We start from the raw sequence: 22,487 nt of genomic DNA, 5'->3' as shown, positions 1-22,487 counted from the left end.
CAGATCTTACATCAAACTACATGTTTAATATGTCACAAGTAACCACAGCTGCAAATGAAAATGAATTTTAATAGGAGAGATTTTAGCTTAATAAACACAACTTGATTACATCACAGCAGTGCAAAGGATTCTGAGACAGCTGTAACAATAAATGATTGTCTCATTATTCTGTTAATTGGAAGGATTCATTGTGGTTCATGGGGTGAGCTTCTTAAAGCTTGACAAAGTTAAGAAGCAACATGTGCGAATAGGTGGGTTCAAAGCTAAACTAACTGTTGTGTGGGCCGCCAGAAGAGGAGGTACTGCTGGCCCACCACCAGAGGGCGCCCTGCCTGAAGTGCGGGCTTCAGGCACGAGAGGGCGCTGCCGCCTCAGGAACAAGCCGTGATGACAGCTGTCACCCATCATCCGTGGCAGCTGTCACTAATCAACCAACCCACATCTGGAATAAAAGCAGGAAGACACCTCCACCACACTGCCGAGATATCATCTTCATCTAGAGGTAATATCCTCAGCCTTTTTGGTATTTTCTAAATCTGTTTATTGTGAGTGTTTGCAGGAGTACCGGTCCTTTTGTGGAGGCTGTGCAATACTGCACTCTTTTTCCTCTGAGGACGCGCTGCAAGTATTGAGTGAGAGGTGGAGGTGGAATTCCCACCAGGATTGTTGCTGGGTGTTCACACACCCACACTTGACTGTCTTTGCTTTCTGCCAGCAGTACCAGATCCGACACGCTGAGACGGTGGCCACCTGGGGACTTCGGGATTTGGCGGCTCCAGTATTCCTCGGGTTCGGTGGTAGTGGAAATCGTGTGGTTCCGGTTCGTTTCCAGACGGGCGTCTCTTATCGTCGAGCCTGCCCACACGACACCTTTATTGATTGACTTTTGCACATTCTGAAATCTGCTGTGTTTGGTTGTGTCATTCACAACAGTAAAGTGTTATAATTTGACTCCTTCCATTGTCCGTTCATTTACGCCCCCTGTTGTGGGTCCGTGTCACTACACTTTCCCAACAGGATATCTCGGCCAGCGTCATGGACTCCGAGGGGCGTCACCAGGCTGTTGAACAACCAATGGGAGAGCAGGGAGCGCAGGCGTCTGCAGGAGGCGTGATTGGTGAGCTACAGCATATTCTCACCGCCTTTACAGCTCGGATGGATCAAATAGCCGAGCAAAACATCCTCCTGAACCGCAGGGTGGAGGCTCTCTCCGCGCAAGTGGCGGCGAGCGCTCAGGGCGCTGCTGCAGCTCCTCCTCCTGCCGATCCTGTGCTGGATATAAATATTCCAGTGGTGGTTCAACAACCCCTCCCACCATCCCCTGAAGCATACATAAGCCCTCCTGAGCCGTACGGAGGTTGTGTGGAGACATGCGCGGACTTTCTTATGCAGTGTTCGCTCGTCTTCGCACAACGTCCCGTCATGTACGCGTCAAATGCAAGCAAAATAGCTTATGTGATCACTCTGCTTCGGGGAGAGGCACGCGCTTGGGCTACAGCGCTTTGGGAGCAAAATTCACGGCTCCTTCACATGTACACTGGGTTTGTGAGGGAGTTCAGAACTGTGTTTGATCACCCTAACAGGGGAGAGACCGCTTCAACTGTGCTGCTGTCAATGAGACAGGGACGCCGGAGCACAGCCGCTTATGCAGTCGACTTCCGCATCGCGGCTACGAGGTCCGGCTGGAATAACGCTGCGCTCCGCGCCGCCTTTGTAAACGGACTGTCGTCAGTCCTAAAGGAGCACCTAGTGGCCAAGGATGAACCGCGGGAATTAGATGGGCTTATTGATCTCGTTATACGGTTAGACAATCGGCTGGAGGAACGCCGTCGGGAACGAGACGAAGGACGTGGCCGGGCGCGCGCCGTCCCTCTTCCTTCCGGGTCCGAGAAGGGTCCGCCCTTCCCACGCTCCCTGGCCTATACGTCCCGTGGGGCGACAGCTCCCCCTGCTGACGAAGCTATGGACACGAGCAGGGCCACATTTAGACCCCTGGATGTTGAAACATAATCCCCGGATTGATTTGCCGTCCGGGGTGGTGGTACAGTGCAGCGAGACCTGCCATCGGATGTGTTTGGGATCCTCGGTTCCTCCCGGTTCCCAGGATAAGGAGCAGGTCAAAGTTCCCCCCAATCTGTCGGCGGTGCCAGTTGAGTACCACGATCTTGCTGACGTTTTTAGCAACGATCGAGCACTCACTCTTCCCCCGCATCGTCCGTACGATTGTGCCATCGATTTGTTGCCAGGTGTGGAGTTCCCGTCCAGCAGGCTGTACAACCTCTCCCGACCTGAGCGCAAATCAATGGAGACCTACATCCGGGACTCCTTGGCTGCCGGGTTGATCCGTAACTCCACCTCTCCGATGGGAGCAGGTTTCTTTTTTGTGGGCAAAAAAGATGGCGGTCTTCGTCCATGCATTGATTACCGGGGGCTGAACGAGATCACGGTTCGCAACCGATACCCGTTGCCTTTATTAGATTCGGTGTTCACCCCCCTGCATGGAGCCAAAATCTTCACAAAGTTGGATCTTAGGAACGCATACCACCTAGTTCGGATCCGGAAGGGAGATGAATGGAAGACAGCATTTAACACCCCGTTAGGTCATTTTGAGTACCTGGTCATGCCGTTCGGCCTCACTAACGCCCCCGCGACGTTCCAAGCTTTGGTTAATGACGTCTTGCGGGACTTCCTGCACCGATTCGTCTTCGTATACCTGGATGATATACTCATCTTTTCTCCGGACCCTGAGACCCATGTACGGCATGTACGTCAGGTCCTGCAGCGGTTGTTGGAGAACCGGCTGTTTGTGAAGGGCGAGAAGTGTGAGTTTCACCGCACTTCTTTGTCCTTCCTGGGGTTTATCATCTCCTCCAACTCCGTCGCCCCGGATCCGGCCAAGGTCGCAGCGGTGAGAGACTGGCCCCAACCTACGAGCCGTAGGAAGCTGCAACAGTTCCTCGGCTTCGCAAATTTTTACAGGAGGTTCATTAAGGGGTATAGTCAGGTAGTTAGCCCCCTGACGGCCCTGACCTCACCAAAAGTTCCCTTCACCTGGTCAGATCGGTGCGAAGCCGCGTTTAGGGAGTTGAAACGCTGGTTTTCGACTGCACCGGTCTTGGTGCAGCCCGATCCTAGTCGCCAGTTTGTGGTTGAAGTGGACGCCTCTGACTCAGGGATAGGAGCCGTGCTATCCCAGAGTGGAGAAACCGATAAGGTTCTTCACCCGTGTGCCTATTTTTCCCGCAGGTTGACCCCAGCAGAGCGGAACTATGACGTGGGCAATCGAGAGCTCCTTGCCGTGAAAGAGGCTCTTGAGGAGTGGAGACACCTGCTGGAGGGAGCGTCAGTGCCTTTCACGGTTTTCACGGACCACCGGAACCTGGAGTATATCAGGACCGCCAAGCGACTGAACCCCAGGCAAGCCCGCTGGTCACTGTTTTTCGGCCGTTTTGACTTCCGGATCACCTACCGCCCCGGGACCAAGAACCAAAGATCGGATGCCCTGTCCCGGGTGCATGAACGGGAAGTCAAGACCGAACTGTCGGATCCACCGGAACCCATTCTACCGGAGTCCACTATCGTGGCTACCCTGACCTGGGACGTGGAGAAGACCGTCCGGGAGGCCCTGGCACGGAGCCCGGATCCCGGAACAGGACCGAAAGACAGGTTGTACATCCCACCAGAGGCCAGAGCTGCTGTTCTGGACTTCTGTCACGGGTCCAAGCTGTCCTGCCACCCAGGGGTGCGTAGGACCGTGGCAGTGGTCCGGCAGCGCTTCTGGTGGGCGTCCCTGGAGACTGATGTCCGGGCTTACATCCAGGCCTGCACCACCTGCGCCAGGGGCAAGGCGGACCACCAGAAGGCACAGGGACTCCTACAGCCACTTCCTGTGCCTCATCGCCCCTGGTCCCACATCGGTCTGGATTTTGTCACGGGCCTCCCGCCGTCCCGGGGACACACTACCATCCTCACGATAGTGGACCGATTCTCCAAGGCGGCCCACTTTGTGGCCCTCCTGAAGCTCCCGTCGGCCCAGGAGACGGCGGATCTCCTGGTCCACCATGTCGTCCGGCTGCATGGGATACCAACAGACATCGTTTCGGATTGCGGTCCCCAGTTCTCCTCGCAGGTGTGGAGAAGTTTCTGCCGGGAACTGGGGGCCACCGTAAGCCTCTCGTCTGGGTATCACCCACAGACTAACGGACAGGTCGAACGGGCCAACCAGGAGTTGGAGCAAGCCCTTAGGTGCACGACCTCCGCACACCCGACGGCTTGGAGTGAACATCTGGCCTGGATCGAGTACGCTCATAACAGCCAAGTGTCCTCTGCCACCGGCCTCTCCCCGTTCGAGGTGTGTCTGGGGTACCAACCCCCTTTGTTTCCTTTGGTGGAGGGAGAGGTCGGTGTGCCCTCGGTCCAGGCCCACCTGCGGAGATGCCGTCGGGTGTGGCGCACCGCCCGTTCGGCGTTGTTGAGGGCCCGGACGAGGGCTAAAGCCCATGCAGACCGTCGACGGTCCCCAGCCCCCGCATACCAGCCCGGGCAGGAGGTATGGCTTTCCACTAAGGACATTCCACTCCAGGTCGAGTCCCCCAAGCTAAAAGACCGCTTCATTGGACCCTTCCCCATCCTTAAGGTCCTCAGTCCTACCGCAGTGAGGCTCCAACTCCCGGCCTCACTGCGGATCCATCCGGTTTTCCATGTCTCCCGAATCAAGCCGCATCACACCTCACCCCTCTGTGCACCCGGTCCGGCGCCGCCTCCTGCCCATATTATCGACGGGGAGCCGGCTTGGACAGTTCGCCGGCTCTTGGACGTCCGTTGAATGGGCCGGGGCTTTCAGTATTTGGTGGACTGGGAGGGGTATGGACCCGAAGAACGCTCCTGGGTGAAGAGGCGCCCGTTGAGGGGGGGGTCCTGTTGTGTGGGCCGCCAGAAGAGGAGGTACTGCTGGCCCACCACCAGAGGGCGCCCTGCCTGAAGTGCGGGCTTCAGGCACGAGAGGGCGCTGCCGCCTCAGGAACAAGCCGTGATGACAGCTGTCACCCATCATCCGTGGCAGCTGTCACTAATCAACCAACCCACATCTGGAATAAAAGCCAGAAGACACCTCCACCACACTGCCGAGATATCATCTTCATCTAGAGGTAATATCCTCAGCCTTTTTGGTATTTTCTAAATCTGTTTATTGTGAGTGTTTGCAGGAGTACCGGTCCTTTTGTGGAGGCTGTGCAATACTGCACTCTTTTTCCTCTGAGGACACGCTGCAAGTATTGAGTGAGAGGTGGAGGTGGAATTCCCACCAGGATTGTTGCTGGGTGTTCACACACCCACACTTGACTGTCTTTGCTTTCTGCCAGCAGTACCAGATCCGACACGCTGAGACGGTGGCCACCTGGGGACTTCGGGATTTGGCGGCTCCAGTATTCCTCGGGTTCGGTGGTAGTGGAAATCGTGCGGTTCCGGTTCGTTTCCAGACGGGCATCTCTTATCGTCGAGCCTGCCCACACGACACCTTTATTGATTGACTTTTGCACATTCTGAAATCTGCTGTGTTTGGTTGTGTCATTCACAACAGTAAAGTGTTATAATTTGACTCCTTCCATTGTCCGTTCACTTACGCCCCCTGTTGTGGGTCCGTGTCACTACACTTTCCCAACACTAACAATTGGAATTGTTATTTAAAAATCATCATAATTACCCTTCTACTAGGATATAAATTATGAAGAACAGTAGAAAACTCAACCCCGTCAAGAAAAATTGACTCATTTCATGACAGGAAGATGAAAAAAACCCAACAGCAACAACAACAACAACAACAAAAAATGTGAGACTGGGCTGGGATAACATTTGGTCCCAGTCTAAATAGAGTTAAGTACACTCTATTATAGAGTGAAATCAGCTCTACCATCTTGTCAAATCAAGTATTTCTACTCCAATAAGAGTTGATTTTACATTGTGATACACTCTAAGTAAGAAATAAAACGTTTAATTTAATTGATAAAGTTAAGGTAACTTTTTCCACATAACATTGTCAATTAAGTACAAAACAATGTTGTAGTTGAAATTAATTAAATCAAATGAAACATTATTACTTAAATCCCTAAAATTAACACTTGCAAGTATATTGAAAATAATAGTATTAATTATATTTAAAACCCCTGTGTTTCACTTCTTAGTATATTTAACTCTATTTAGATTGGGACCAAATGTTATCCCAGTAGAGTAAATTTTACTGTGTACCATTCAGCAATGTGTATACAGCCAGTTGGAATTTCTTTAAAAATATTTACACATCTATCTATCTATCTATCTATCTATCTATCTATCTATCTATCTATCTATCTATCTATCTATCTATCTATCTATCTATCTATCTATCTATCTATCTATCTATCTATCTATCTATCTATCTATCTATCTATCTATCTATCCATCATCATCCATCCATCCATCCATCCATCCATCCATCCATCCATCCATCCATCTATCTATCTATCTATCTATCTATCTATCTATCTATCTATCTATCTATCTATCTATCTATCTATCTATCTATCTATCTATCTATCTATCTATCTATCTATCTATCTATCTATCTATCTATCTATCTATCTATCTTTGGGGAGGGGGGCCCTCTGGATGCGCCTCTGAAATCCTGCAGCAGCTTGTCACTCCTAAGATGATTTGATCACATTTAAATGCGTACTGAGCTGGTGCTGGTTGCAGGTTTAACCATAATGTCTGTTAAATTCGAGCAGATTAATGCAGTATTTGTTCAGATCAGATGATTTATTTCGAGTTGAGTTTTCCACTCTATCGTCAGGGGTCGTGCGTCAGCCGGAGAGCGTTGCGCTTTAACTCGGTGTCCACATAATTCTTCTGGATGTGTGAATGTGCAGTTTACTGTAGCAGAAAATTTCACAAAAGTCTTAATTCTGTGTTTCAGTGAAACATCCGTTATAAGAAAAAGTTATAGGAAGCAGGAAAAAAAAGAAGATGGAATTGTTAATATCCAAAATGTAAACTGGGTAGAAGTTTACCGCAACAGTGAATATGATCACAGAGGGAACAAAATATTTGTTACGTCTCACACACTGGTGTTCTGCAGAAAATAACACAGAACTAAGCAGTCCTTGTATTCTGCAGAAGAGCTCCACCTCTGACCATGTCCGCGCGGAGTGGGCGGTTTGCGCGCACATATTATGGACTGCAACCTGCTGATTCCTCAGACTCTCTCCGGAGCAGAAAGGCACCGTCACCGCGCGTCGTTGGAACTTTAACGCATTTCGGAGCCCAAACCTACATCGCAAACATAAAATGACGCACGTCACAGACACTCTGTTTGCACCAGTGAACGCTGCGCTTTGACCGACGCGGACACCGGAGCGCTGAGAATAAAAGTTTCACATGCTGCACTTTATCCTGTGCGCTACGGGAATCAGAAATGAACGCGCCACCGACGCTGTTCTGCGCATTTTGCCCTCGGAAGTATTTCAAATGGCTTGACACACGTTTTTGCTTCTGATCAACGAGCGCGTTCACATACTTTGGTCACCTCTTTTTTTTACGCACGTTTTACATCTGGATACGCGACAGACTCGCCAAGACAGACACACTTGGGACTCCAGCGCGTACAGCGGGGCGACACCATGACCAGCTGCTGGCTTGCCTTGGTTGGATTGTGGTGGAACGTTTATTATTTCGTGCTCCTGGTCGCGGGGAGTAATTATTCACTGGGTGGATACAACGAAGCGCAACCGGGCTTCATCCACCGGCGGCTGAGGACGCACGAGAAGAGGGAGATGCAGAAGGAGATCCTGTCCATTCTCGGGCTGCCGCACAGGCCGAGACCGCATCTGTCACACGGAAAGTACAACTCCGCTCCACTTTTCATGTTGGACTTGTACAACTCCATATCAAGCGAAGAAAAATCCCAAGTGGAGGGTTTGTTGGAGCCATATGAGCCCATGCGGACAACCCAGAGCCCTCACCTGGCCACATATCAAGAAGCGACCTTCTTAAACGATGCCGATATGGTGATGAGCTTCGTTAATTTAGGTAAGACGTTTAAAATTTTGATTTGCTCTCGGTTGGAATTATTGTGCGTAATGGCGCAAGGCTGTTTCTTATATAACGCGGCAGTTAACTGCAAGTAACACTTTTTGCGTGCTTGCGCAAGTGGTGAGCAGGTGCTTGGTTTAATCACAGTGATCCAGCAGGTTAACGACGCACGCACATAGACTAATGCTGATCTTAAATCATTTTTGATTTTCACATCGGAGACGTGGACCACCCCTGGTGCCCCCTTCCCCGAGAAGTACATTAATTTAGCAAAAAAAAACAAAACAACAACAACAACAACAAAAAAAAACTTTACGCACGGTTGCATCATTACGCACAAATTTGCAATGTGTAATTACCCTGCACGCCTTCAAAGCGGTGAAGTAGGGTATTGTAATAGGTCCTGTGTGGCTGTTTGTGAGCAAGATAACTTAAAAACAACAGACATGTCAATATGATTAACTTTTGCAGCAGATCGGACAAAAGTCAAGGTCAACACAAACGGTGCGAAAAACACATTTTCTGTTATATCTCCACAACCAATAGGGAGAAAAAGATGATCCACAGTTTATATTGATCAACAAAATATTGGTGATTGATTGGTATAAGTGGGTGTCATGATGAAGTTACAAAAAAGTCACAAAAGGAAGTCATGTTTCTTAAAAAAATTACATATCCCAGTGTGCAGAGCGCGCGTCTGATGCCTTTCGTTTATTGTTGCGCTCTCCAGTTAAAACGTCCCTCTTCGGCTCATTTCAAAACTCGTAAACTTTGTGGTCTTCTTGCAGGATAAATAGATGCTCACCACCACTGGTATTTGTATGCAATATAAAGGTTATTCCTGCCACAGACCTCCAACTAGCTGCGGGTTTTGTGCGAAAATTGCTTGGCATTTGTGTGTTTGTGTGTGTTTTAATTAGGTCCTATGATGATAAAGAGAGACTCTTTAATCATAACGAGTTTGGAACAGCCTGGGGCTCTTCCTTCAGCAGCTCCAGTGTTTACTGGGAGACTCTAAACAGAGCGCCTGAAGATAAACACCAGAGTCGGATGCTGGAATAAGGATCCTTAAATCCAGATTGATTGGCATTCTTTGGAACGCATTGCTATCCGGACATGAGTCCATTGTGGGTCACTGCTGAAAAATGCCTGTGATGGTTCAGACTTTTAAGAGTTTCTTGAATTCAAAGAGAAAATGCCACTTTTTAAACATTTAAAACCCTACAGTATCCAGACAGTACCACACATGAGGAAGAGGATTAGGATTGGAGGAGCTGAGGTACAAAAAGCAAATGGTTCTTTACTTATTGGTCCTCTGAGTATAGATGTTGCAACATGCAGTGATGAAAAGCAGATATTCAGACAGAAGGAGGCCATCCCCTTGTTCTCAAATAACGGAGCTCCTCTGCTGGCTTCTGTGCGGGGGTGTGATGGTGGCCGCCTGGTGTTTGTGCGTCTGTGGTTTTTGGTCTCCCGGTACTGTGTCAGTTTGGGTTTATATGCTCCTGTGTTATTGCACATCTGGCTCTCCACTTTGATAAATCACGTCCTGTGCATCTTCTGACAATATCCTCAGATTTCTGCGGCGACCTGGGGGATTAGGTTGCCATCTTCTCCAGTTGTACACAGAGTCCTAACCGCCGTGGAGGAGGAGGAGAGACGGCTTCCTCCCTGAATGCATTTGCAATTAATGTGGGACAGGCCAAGGCTTTCCATCTGCTTTACAAATAACACTGTGCACAACTACCGTGTGTCATCACCATCCGATTGGTTTTTAATGCTTGTTCAATCGGAGTGGTTTATGTCGAAGCAAGTAGATGTGAGCCTGGGTGGTCCTCACTTTGAAAACGGGCCGAGAAATCTGGACGTCACGTGTGGCCAGAAGTGAAACTACAAATTAGAATCAAGACAAATGAAAAGAAGAAAAGGAAAGCAGCCAAACAGTCTGAAATGATTTGAAAAGGACGGAACTGACCCGAGCTTTCCTGTATGATCCGTGAATGTGAAACTGATTGGACTCGTGTGTCCACTGAACAGGCCTTACCTTTAAAGGTCGTAAGTTGACCCGACTGAGTAAAGCAACAAGAGCAATGTAAGTTCGTGCCAAATCTGATGTGTTTTATCACAGCCAGCTGCTGCAGTAGCGCAGACAAAGAGCAGGTTTTCTGTGTGTCCTCTCTCTAGATTTAAGAGCCTCTATGTTACATCCAGTCTCAAGTGCACTTTCTGCGAACCAGATGCCTCCACATGATTCATGTAGACCTCTTGTTCAGTTATCCGTCCTCTTTAGCTTTCATCACTTGTTCAGAATGACCCATTGACTCATCAAAAAAAAAAAGAGCAAGTGGTGGAAAACTTAAAATCAGGAGAGCGGAGGCATATTTTTCCAGCTCTTCATTCCTAGAATAGCACGTCCACTGCTGTTTGCCTTGTGGACGTCCTGCTTTCCACTGAGGCCCGGTGAAGTGACAGAGTGTGCTGTGTGACTCATGCTCCGTGACACGCTCCATCTCCCGACGTGTCTTAATGCACGCAGCAGCGCCCCAGTCACACCAGTGGTGACGGTTCACTTTAGTTTAGGATCTGGTCACAACTTGAGAACTGTTTGTTTATTTGTTTGTTCATTCCCTCCTCTGGGGTGCTTGGGCCAGTTTCCACCAAACCTGCTGTGTGCATGTAGGTTGACCACAGAACTTCCCTTAAGGGGTGTTTTTTGACAAAGATCAAGGTCATTGGGGTCAAAGGTCAGCTTGTTAGTTTATCTCTCTGTTTGCTCCCAGGACCTTTGGACCTTGATATGTGGATGACAGCCAACACCAGAGTTTCGCAGTTTCTTTTGGCACAGGTCAAGGTCATTGAGGTCAAAGGTTAAAATTCTTCTTATTATTATTTTTGCTCCAATTTGCATCAAATGTAGCATGCATATGTAGGCAGATTCTGGAACTGTTGGGAAGGTGTCGTAGCACGGACCCACAACAGGGGGCGCAAATGAACGGACAATGAATAAGCCAAAAAGTAACAATTTAATGTTGTGACAACACACAACGAAATACACACAATTTGTAAAGTCAATTAACACCAGGTGACGTGTGGGTAAGCTCGAAGATAGAAGACCCCTGACGAGAGAGAAGCCGCGTCCCACCACCAACGGCCTGAAGAACACCGGAGCCGCCAAGTCCCGAGTCCCCAGGTGGCCTCTGTCTTCGGCTGTCGACCCTGGTACTGCTGGCAGAAAGCAAAAACAAGATGAATGAGTGTGAGTCCGCACACTCAGTAATCCACAGTCTGCACACAGTTAGGAGGGAGCACCTCCACCTCCAATCACACACTCGTGCAGCTCCTGTTTAATCCACTTATCTGGTTTGGGGTGTGAGGCGAAGCCATCGCTGTCACACCAAACGCCAATCCCACAGATAATGATGAACACCACAGGATAACGGCTGCAAAAGAAGTTCAGGTTATCACTCAACGGTTTGAGTCAGCAGAGAAATTACCTCTTCGGTAGTCAATTTCTCAGCGAGGAGGTGGAGTTGCAGTCCGGCCTTTATAGTGATGATGGTGATGATGAACGAGTGACAGCTGGTGCTGAGGATGAGTGACAGCTGTCACTTCTTCTGGGTCTGGCGCCCTCTCGTGCTTGGAGCCCGCACTCCAAGCAGGGTGCCCTCTGGTGGTGGTGGGCCAGCAGTACCTCCTCTTCAGCGGCCCACATAACAGGACCCCCCCCTCAACGGGCGCCTCCTGGCGTCCGACCAGGCTTGTCCGGATGACTCTTGTAAAAATCGGCCAGGAGGGCTGGGTCCAGGATGAAGCTCCTCTTCACCCAGGAGCGTTCCTCAGGTCCATACCCCTCCCAGTCCACCAGATATTGGAACCCCTGGCCCTTACGACGGACGTCCAGGAGCCTGCGGACTGTCCAAGCAGGCTCCCCGTCAATGAGCCGGGCAGGAGCGGCGTAGGTCCCCGAGCACAGAGGGGCGAGGTGTGGTGTGGTTTGAGACGGGACACATGAAACACAGGGTGAATCCGCAGTGAAGCTGGGGCCGGGTTGATGATCTTGAGGATTCGAAAGGGTCCAATGAATCTGTCCTTCAGTTTTGGGGAGTCCACACGGAGAGGGATGTCTTTAGTCGAGAGCCACACCTCCTGCCCGGGCTGGTATGTGGGGGCCGGGGAACGCCGGCGGTCCGCATGGGTCTTGGCTCTCGTCCGGGCCTTTAACAGGGCAGAGCGGGCGGTCCGCCACACCCGGCGGCACCTCCTGAGGTGGGCCTGGACCGAGGGCACACCAACCTCTCCCTCCACCAACGGGAACAATGGGGGCTGGTACCCCAAACATGCCTCAAAAGGGGAGAGGCCGGTAGCAGACGAGACTTGGCTGTTATGGGCATACTCGATCCAGGCCAGATGGTGACTCCAGGCCTCCGGGTGCGCGGAGGTGACGCAGCGAAGGGCCTGTTCCAACTCCTGGTTAGCCCGCTCTGCCTGGCCATTTGTCTGGGGGTGGTACCCGGACGAGAGACTCACGGTGGCCCCCAGCTCCTTACAGAAACTCTTCCAAACCTGCGAAGAGAACTGGGGACCACGATCTGATACAGTGTCCGATGGTATCCCATGCAGCCGCATGACGTGGTGGACCAGGAGGTCTGCCGTCTCCTGGGCCGTCGGGAGCTTCGGGAGGGCCACGAAGTGGGCCATCTGGGAGAACCGGTCCACTATCGTGAGAATGATGGTGTTGCCCTGGGACGGCGGGAGGCCCGTGATGAAGTCCAGGCCGATGTGAGACCAGGGGCGGTGAGGCACCGGCAGGGGTTGGAGGAGTCCCGAGGTCCTCCGATGGTCTGCCTTGCCCCTGGCGCAGATGGTACAGGCCTGGATGTAGTCCCGAACGTCGGTTTCCAGGGACGCCCACCAGAAGCGCTGCTGGACCACTGCCACGGTCCTACGCACTCCGGGATGACAGGAGAGCTTGGATCCGTGACAGAAGTCCAATACGGCAGCTCTGACCTCTGGTGGGACGTACAGTCTGTTCTTGGGGCCGGTCCCCGGGTCCGGGCTCCTTGCCAGGGCCTCCCGGACGGTCTTCTCCACGTCCCAGGTAAGGGAGGCCACGACAGTGGACTCGGGGATGATGTTCTCGGTGGGGTTCGACAGCCCTGCCTTGGCTTCCTCTTCGTGCACCCGGGACAACGCATCCGATTTTTGGTTCTTGGTCCCGGGGCGGTACGTGATCCGGAAGTCAAAGCGCCCGAAGAACAGAGACCAGCGGGCTTGCCTGGGGTTCAGCCGCTTGGCGGTCCGGATGTACTCCAGGTTCCGATGGTCCGTGAAAACCGTGAAAGGCAACGACGCCCCCTCCAGTAGGTGTCTCCACTCTTCAAGAGCCTCCTTCACCGCGAGGAGCTCCCGATTGCCGAAGTCATAGTTCCGTTCAGCTGGGGTCAACCTGCGGGAAAAATAGGCACAAGGATGGAGAACCTTTTCAGCCTCCACGCTCTGGGACAGCACGGCTCCTATCCCTGAGTCAGAGGCGTCCACTTCCACTATGTACTGGCGATCAGGATCAGGCTGCACCAGAACTGGTGCAGTCGAGAACCGGCGTTTCAACTCCTTGAACGCGGCTTTGCACCGATCCGACCAGGTGAAGGGGACCTTGGTGGAGGTCAGGGCAGTCAGGGGGCTAACTACCTGACTGTAGCCTTTAATGAACCTCCTGTAGAAATTTGCAAAGCCGAGGAACTGTTGCAGCTTCCTACGGCTTGTTGGTTGGGGCCAATCTCTCACCGTCGCAACCTTGGCCGGATCAGGGGCGACGGAGTTGGAGGAGATGATGAACCCCAAGAAGGACAAAGAAGTGCGGTGGAACTCGCACTTCTCGCCCTTCACAAACAGCCGGTTCTCCAACAACCGCTGTAGGACCTGACATACATGCTGGACATGGGTCTCAGGGTCCGGGGAAAAGATGAGTATATCGTCCAGATATACGAAGACAAACCGATGCAGGAAGTCCCGCAAGACGTCATTTACCAAAGCTTGGAACGTCGCGGGGGCGTTAGTGAGGCCGAACGGCATGACCAGGTACTCAAAGTGACCTAACGGGGTGTTAAATGCCATCTTCCATTCGTCTCCCTTCCGGATCCGAACCAGGTGCTACGCGTTTCTAAGATCCAATTTAGTGAAAATTTGAGCTCCATGCAGGGGCGTGAACACTGAATCCAACAGAGGTAACGGGTATCGGTTGCGAACCGTGATCTCGTTCAGCCCTCTGTAATCAATGCATGGACGGAGTCCGCCGTCCTTTTTTCCCACAAAAAAGAAACCAGCACCCATCGGGGAGGTGGAGTTCCGGATCAGCCCGGCAGCTAAAGAGTCCCAGATGTAGGTCTCCATTGATTCGCGTTCCGGACGTGAGAGGTTGTACAACCTACTGGACGGGTACTCAGCGCCCGGGACCAAATCGATGGCACAATCGTACGGTCGGTGTGGGGGAAGAGTGAGCGCCAGATCTTTGCTGAAAACATCAGCAAGATCATGGTACTCCTTTGGCACCGCCGATAGATTGGGGTGGACTTTAACCTCCTCATTAGCCGTCGTGCCGGGAGGAACCGAGGATCCTAAACACTCCCGGTGGCAGGTTTCACTCCACTGCGTCACAACCCCGGATGGCCAATCTATCCGGGGATTGTGCTTCACCATCCATGGAAATCCCAAAATCACTCGGGAGGTAGAAGGTGTTACATGGAACACGATCTCCTCCCTGTGATTTGCAGACACAACCAAGGTCACAGGCTGTGTCTGATGTGTGATTAATGGAAGCAGGGTGCCATCTAGTGCTCGCACCTGCAATGGTGCCAGCAGAGCCACCAGGGGGAGCCCTACTTCCTTTGCCCATCTGCTATCCAGCAGATTCCCTTCCGACCCCGTGTCTACCAGTGCTGGGGCGTGAAGGGTTAAATCCCCACAAAGGATTGTTACCGGGATTCGTGCAGATTTGCGGGGTTTCCCCGCGTGTGTGTTATGGCCCACCCTTAGCCCAGTTTCTAAGGATGGGCATTTATAGTTTGACCGTGTGGGGCAGTCCTTCTGCATGTGCTCACAAGAGCCGCAGACAAAACACTCCCTGCGGGCCAGCCTCCTTTGTCTGATGTTTGTCTTTACTTTGGCCCTGCTTGTGTCCATAGCCTCCTCAGCAGGGGGAGCTGTAGCCACACGGAGCTCTCTGGCAGTGAAGCGTGGGGACGACGTCACCTTTTCGGAACCGGAAGGGGGAGGGACGGCTCGTGCCCGGTCACGCCCCCCGGCCTGCTCCCGACGATGCTCATTTAAACGGTTGTCTAAGCGTATAACCAAATCGACAAGCCCGTCAAAATCCCGCGGTTCCTCCTTAGCCAGCAGGTGCTCCTTCAGGACCGGAGACAGTCCATTTACGAAGGCGGCGCGGAGCGCAACGTTATTCCAGCCGGACCTCGCTGCCGCGATGCGGAAGTCGACTGCATACTCGGCTGCGCTGCGGCGCCCCTGTCTCATTGACAGCAGCACGCTCGAAGCGGTCTCGCCTCTGTTGGGATGATCAAACACTTGTCTGAACTCCCGTACAAACCCAGCATAAGACGTTAGGAGCCGTGAATTCTGCTCCCAAAGCGCCGTAGCCCAGGCGCGTGCCTCTCCTCGAAGCAGATTAATAACATAAGCCACCCGGCTGGCGTCTGACTCGTACATGACAGGACGCTGTGAAAAGACGAGCGAACACTGCATGAGGAAGTCTGCGCACGTCTCAACACAGCCCCCGTACGGTTCCGGAGGGCTTATGTATGCTTCAGGGGACGGTGGGGGGGGGGGGGGGGGGGGGTCGTTGAACGACCAGTGGAACGTCTGTTACGGGCCCAGGACCAGCAAGAGGAGTGGCTGCAGCAGCGCCCTGATCGCGCGCTTCCACCCTGGCGGTGAGAGCCTCCACCCTCCGGTTAAGGAGAACATTCTGCTCGGTCACTAAATCTAGCCGAGCCGTGAAGGCGGTTAAGATCTGCTGCAGCTCACTCAACACGCCTCCCGCTGACGCCTGCGCTCCTGGCTCTTCCATTGGCCGTTCAAGCTCGGGTTGACGCCCCTCGGAATCCATGACGAATGGCCGAGAAATCCTGTTGGGAAGGTGTCATAGCACGGACCCACAACAGGGGGCGCAAATGAACGGACAATGAATAAGCCAAAAAGTAACAATTTAATGTTGTGACAACACACAATGAAATACACAAAATTTGTAAAGTCAATTAACACCAGGTGACGTGTGGGCAAGCTCGAAGATAGAAGACCCCCGACGAGAGAGAAGCCGCGTCCCACACGGCTTCCACCACCAACGGCCTGAAGAACACCGGAGCCGCCAAGTCCCGAGTCCCCAGGTGGCCTCTGTCTTCGGCTGTTGACCCTGGTACTGCTGGCAGAAAGCAAAAACAAGATGAATGAGTGTGGGTCCGCACACTCAGTAATCCACAGTCTGCACACAGTTAGGAGGGAGCACCTCCACCTCCAATCACACACTCGTGCAGCTCCTGTTTAATCCACTTATCTCGTTTGGGGTGTGAGGTGAAGCCGTCGCTGTCACACCAAACGCCAATCCCACAGATAATGATGAACACCACAGGATAACGGCTGCAAAAGAAGTTCAGGTTATCACTCAACGGTTTGAGTCAGCAGAGAAATTACCTCTTCGGTAGTCGATTTCTCGGCGAGGAGGTGGAGTTGCAGTCCGGCCTTTATAGTGATGATGGTGATGATGAACGAGTGACAGCTGGTGCTGAGGATGAGTGACAGCTGTCACTTCTTCTGGGTCTGGCGCCCTCTCGTGCTTGGAGCCCGCACTCCAAGCAGGGTGCCCTCTGGTGGTGGTGGGCCAGCAGTACCTCCTCTTCAGCGGCCCACATAACAGGAACTGGTCAGACAGGTTAACCATTGGGGTCAAAGGTCATACATTTAAGTTTTTCACTTTAATTTGCATTGTGATTGTGGACAGCACAGTGGCTTCACAGAAAGACAGTCATGGGATCGATTGCTATGTGTGGCCTTTCTGTGTGGAGTTTACATGTTGTCTCTGTGTTTTCTTGGGTTCCCTCCGGGTGTTCTGGCTTCCTTTCACATCCAAAGACATGCAGGTTAGGTGGATTGGAAACTTTAAATGGTATGTAGGTGTGAATGTGTTGGTTTGTCTATATGTGGCCCTGTGACAGACTGGTGTCCTGTCCAGGGTGAACCCCACCCACCTCACACCCTGTGACTGTTGGGATAGGCTCCAGCCCCCTGTGATCCTTAACTGGAGTACGCGGTTGAAGATGAGTGAGAGTGAGTGAGTTTCCGTTCACATACAGTAACATCTGGAAAAGTGTCACAATTTACTGTTTTGTGAAAAACACACAAATTTTGCAACAAGAAGATGCAGACACAAGTTATGTAACCATCTAACCATCACTTTCTGTAATTTCATGGTTATCTTTGGAAGAAGGAAGAAGCCAGAGTGCCAGGCGGGGCACCCATCACTTGTTCTCTTATCAGATTTTTATTTTATTTTAATCTTTTAATTATTATTATTATTATTATTATTATTATTATTATTATTATTATTATTATTATTGTTGTTGTTGTTTACTTGTTACAAGTTTTCATGGAAAAAAAATCTGCCAGTGAAGATTCACTTGTTGAGATTGCTTGAAATAAGGTCTTGAAATTAGCTAAGAAAAATAATTTTGAGCTTTATTTTATGTCTTTTACAAATAACACCTGCTTAAAAATCTTGTGATCTGTTAAAAACTTGACTTTGCAGTGTATAGTTTGAGTGTTCTTCTGTGTTTGTTCTCCTCCTCCTCCACCTCCCAGTTCCTTTGGTGGATTCCCACTAAACTTGCTACATGTTTCAAGGGCAACCTCAGAATTGCCCTGAAATGGCAATTTCAGGGCAATTCTGGCAGAAATTGCCTCTTTCTGCAATTTTGGCAGAAAGAGGCAGAAAGTTTGGCCTCTTTCTGCCAAACTTGACACATGGAGCACGATCAGTTTCAGAATTGGCCTCAATGGGTCTGTTTTGGCCAAGGTCAAGATCACTGTGCTCAAAGGACAATATTTTGACTTTCACGCCGATGTCCACTGAACTTGGCACATGTACAGAGGTGGGTTGTGGAATTGCTCAGGCGGGTCAAGGTCGTTGTGGTCACAGGTCAGAGTATAAGTTTTTCACTCTGACCTGCACCAGACTTGGCACACATATGGATGCCATTCCTGTCTTTATGCCCATGGGTGCTTTGACTGACCACTGATTAATTTTGGTGAGGTGCATGCCAATGGAAAACCAACACAAATATGCACAACATTAACGTTGTGCATTAACTGTTCAACAAATCTCAGCAGCCACCATGTGAACTACAATAGCCAACAGAGGAAAAATGGCCTGTGATTGCTGTTTCTATCAGGTGTGAGTTTTGAAGCTGCAGTGAGCTGAGGGTGATGCACAGACATGACTCTGGTTTCACAGGTCACAGAACAGGAACTCACAATGTTGATCAAGTGTCATCTGCTTTTAAGTGTGATGACTTTGCTGTAGTTTTCCCGTGTCAGACAGACAGGTGCCGAAGCCCGTCTAAAGCCAGGCGAAGCTCCCCATTGTTTGTTTACTGTCCCGTCCTTCAGTGTTTGTCTGTCTGAGCGGGAAGGTCCTGTAGGAAAATCCATATGGCTTTAAGGATGATTTTTCTTTACTTTTCCTGTGGTTCTAAAAACCGTTTCATGATTCACAGGTGGAATTGACCACACCCATTTTTTTTAGCACTGATTTTTATTTTGAAGCATCTTATTTTAAAGCTATACAGCAAGTCTGGCAACTTCAATCACATGGCCCTTCTGTAGTGCAAATATTTTAAAATAATTATCTGCGTCTTTGCACTTGTCTGTCATCCTGGCTACCCTCATTTTCTTTGTTCCCCACTTCCCCCCTCCTCTGCCCTGCCACCATTAGCCCTCTTACCTAAACCAAACTACCCCTCCCTACACTTTAAAGGCAAACAAACCACAAATCTTTAAGAAGCGTGTTTGGAGGAGATTAGCCCGGTCCAGATAGCCGTGGGCTTATTCTGCCTCTATGAAAAGGCTGTTTGCCTTGTCTTATAATGCTTGGCTATGTTTTTCAGGGTCTAAGCCGCGGTAAGACCATCTTTTTACCGAAACATGTCTCAAAGCCTCCACATGATCAAATATTTAGTTGGTTTTGATCAAAGCATCAATTGTTTGATGCAGAGAGGAGCTTTGGAAAATGTTCACTAAACTGCCTTGAAACACTTCCTGCAAAGCGTTAGATACTAGTGCACCAGACCACCCGCTACGTCACCTCAGTTTTGTACATACTATAAACAGTATTAGCCAGAAGTTAAGCACATACACAAGATATGCTAAATCAGTGTAAGAGATCTGTTCTGAGATGTAAACTTGGCAGCAGATACGTGCTCACAGCAGTGCAACGAATTACTTTAAAAACCCCTGTGTTTGTTTTCTTTTGTTTACTGTATGAAATGAGTTTCTGCTGCTACAAGTTCATTTGAACTTGCAGTGATGTTCAGAATAGCCAATGATATACAAATAGTTGGGCTCATTACATTGCATTGACTTTCTTTTGGATAATATTAGCTGTTTTTGGTCCTGATTGCCATCCCGGACCCTAAGGCGGTTCTACTGTGTGGTGGATGTGGTGAAATCGCAATACCAACGCTTCTTCCTGCATATGGAACCACCATGATGTTTAACTGTAAACCGTCGTTAAGAATCAGTTTTGCACGATACGACCCCTTTAAATGGCATTTTGAGACAAATCAGTATTCTAGAACCGAGTTGTACATTTGTTACTTCTGTGGCTGTGATTGGAGAAAGTGCATCGTGCAACTTCTGTTACCTCACGTTATATATTTTCATGGTGGAATGGAACAGAGAATGATTTCCTTAAAAAGAACATCTGAAATTTCACCAACAGGTTGCTAGAAGGCACATGGGAGGCTCAAACCTAGAATTAATTTTCTTACGTAGAAATCCTTCCCTGTTCTATTCCACCATGATGCTGTGGAACTGGTGATTCAACAGACAAAAACTGCACTGTGCACAAGTTTCTCCAATAACAGCCACAGAAGCCTATAATTCCTACACAGTTGTCATGGGAGCGTCGGTGGCTTCCCTCACTAGTGTCTCTTTGTCAATTACTTATAGCATCTGAAAATGGAGGGACTGTATTTAAAAAAAAACACCACCACCACCAACAACAAAAGAAAACGCCTGTAATTCCAAAGCGGTTGACATGATATTTTTGTTTTGTTTTTGTGCTGCTTTTCCGGGTCTTGTCCATGGTGTCAGTCTACCAAGGAGCTTATCCCACACTTCCCTATCCTTTGCTAAGTCCTTCAACACTTCCTGTGGGATCCTGAGGCACATCCATGCCACCTGGGAAGTATAATCCCTCCAGTGTGTCCTGGGTCTTCCTGGGTCCTCCACCCAGTTGAAAGGTCTCCCACCAGGGGACACCCTCACCAGACACTTCATCTGCATTGTCTTAAGACACCCAGCATAATGGTTTATTTTTGTAAAATGAACAAAACTGGATCTGGTTTGTTAGCTTTTTAAAAGTATTACATTTATTTGTGAACTCTGACATCAGTTTGGGGTTGTAATATACACCATCAAATACAATACATACAAATATATACAAAATATAATACAAAGAGGTTAGGACCGGTGGGCCCTCCCCATCCGGGGTATAAACAGCAACAACGGCCCCCAGGGGCTATATAGGACTTTTTAAAAAAAAAACTTGAATGAAATCTGAAATTCTACACTACAAGCAAATTGCGGTTGTTTCATGCTGCTCTGTCACGGTGGTGTACAATTGTAAAACGGTGTAAATGGTGTTATTGTCCAAATACACATGGGCATAGGTGTACACTTACTATGGCCTATTCTTAAGGGCGCAATTTAGAATTAGAAATTGGGGGGGCAAAGTGCGAGGCCTGCAGGGCTGAAGCACATAGGCCGGGGGTCTGGGGGCCACTTTAGGTGCCCAGAAGCCAACGGTTTCCAGATAAGCTCAGATGCATTCTGAGCATCCAGAACAGTAATTTTAATGTTTTGAGAAGACCATAAAGTGGACACCATTTGACTTATGCAATTTGAAACTGTGGATATAAGTACTTTATTCTGAGAATAGCCAGCATCGATTTTATTAACATCCTGGTGTAAATAAGGTATCACCACATGTGTAGAACTCAAAAAGAATGATAGGTTGAGTTTTCATAAAAAAACAACTGCAATGTGGTAAAATGTATTCATAAATATGAAAGAACAGGCTCTTAATAATTATTAACTATCGCATACTGTATTTTTTTCTCAAGATTTGTTTTTGCATAAGTTTGAAAAAACAACAGATCATAAGTTTAGGATAAATTACTTATCATGAATTTAATTTTCGAAGTGGCACTAATGACAACACTCATACTGAACATAATTTCACTTGCATAGACTGATTTTGGAGATCAAGCAATAATTGCAGATGGGCTTTCTGAGGTCCCAGATAGTTTTTCTGATTTCCTTTTCTAACTTTCAGAATTTAGTAAATTAGCATATGGTCCATTGATACTTATGTGTAGACACTAGTCCCTATAGGCAACTATTTTGGTTTCAAATCTGGGCAAATGCAGTCCCAGAAAATTCCGAATGTGACAAATAAGAAACAGGTGTTGTAAACAAGTCAGTGCTGCTAAAAATACAAACTTGCAGAAACAAAGATACTATTCTGACATGGTTTTGCACATAAGACTGACATAGCATGTTTCAAGTACAGACATATATGTCAGAAGATTCTGTCCCCCTGGTTGAAAAGGTGGGGGGGACATGTCCCCCCTATCCCCCACCAAATTGCGCTCATACCTATCCTTCTTACTCTCGAGCAAACTCTTCGAAGGAACACAGAATCATGAGCTTGCTGATGAGAAAATTATGACGGACTCAAAGAGCAGTTTGCTTTGGTTCTGTACGTGGACGGGGAGCTGCAGGAAACAAGCACGGACACAGATCCAGGGTCGGACGATAACCATTTATGAGTGCATTCCTTTTACACTTGAAGTCATCTCCGACACACTCTGCTCCTCGTACCCCGCCCCCTTACACATATCTCTCCGGCACCCACCACCCCATCCGTGCCCACCCAGCCTGATGATATCTCCCTCTGTCACGCTGGAGATTACGGCTCGTCCAGTGTTTTATTTTCTCTCTGACTACTTTTCTTCTCCTGTCGAACCTCGTGTCTTGTGTTGGACATTCTATTTTCAAGTGATGATTGCTTGGAATAGAGTAGTTTAACAAATGAAGAGATGAAGCTTGCGATCGATCTATCAGCGCAGATAGCCACG

The 22,487-nt window shown here is 49.5% G+C and overlaps 1 protein-coding gene across 1 annotated transcript in view; it reads left to right on the top strand.

The window, feature by feature from the left end:
* The first annotated feature begins 7,252 nt into the window (after positions 1-7,252).
* bmp6 (bone morphogenetic protein 6) overlaps positions 7,253-22,487 on the top strand; it is a 206,159-nt gene continuing 190,924 nt past the window's right edge. Inside the window, exon 1 of the mRNA XM_034171072.1 lies at positions 7,253-8,061. Within this exon, the coding sequence (XP_034026963.1) occupies positions 7,653-8,061 (409 nt within the window). The 5' untranslated portion in view covers positions 7,253-7,652. The remainder of the gene's footprint in view (positions 8,062-22,487) is intronic.

This window comes from Thalassophryne amazonica, chromosome 1 (genome assembly GCF_902500255.1).
Source record: "Thalassophryne amazonica chromosome 1, fThaAma1.1, whole genome shotgun sequence".
Lineage (NCBI taxonomy): Eukaryota > Metazoa > Chordata > Actinopteri > Batrachoidiformes > Batrachoididae > Thalassophryne > Thalassophryne amazonica.
The sequence above is the reverse complement of the archived record's forward strand: the minus strand, read 5'-3'. Positions and strand labels throughout refer to the sequence as shown.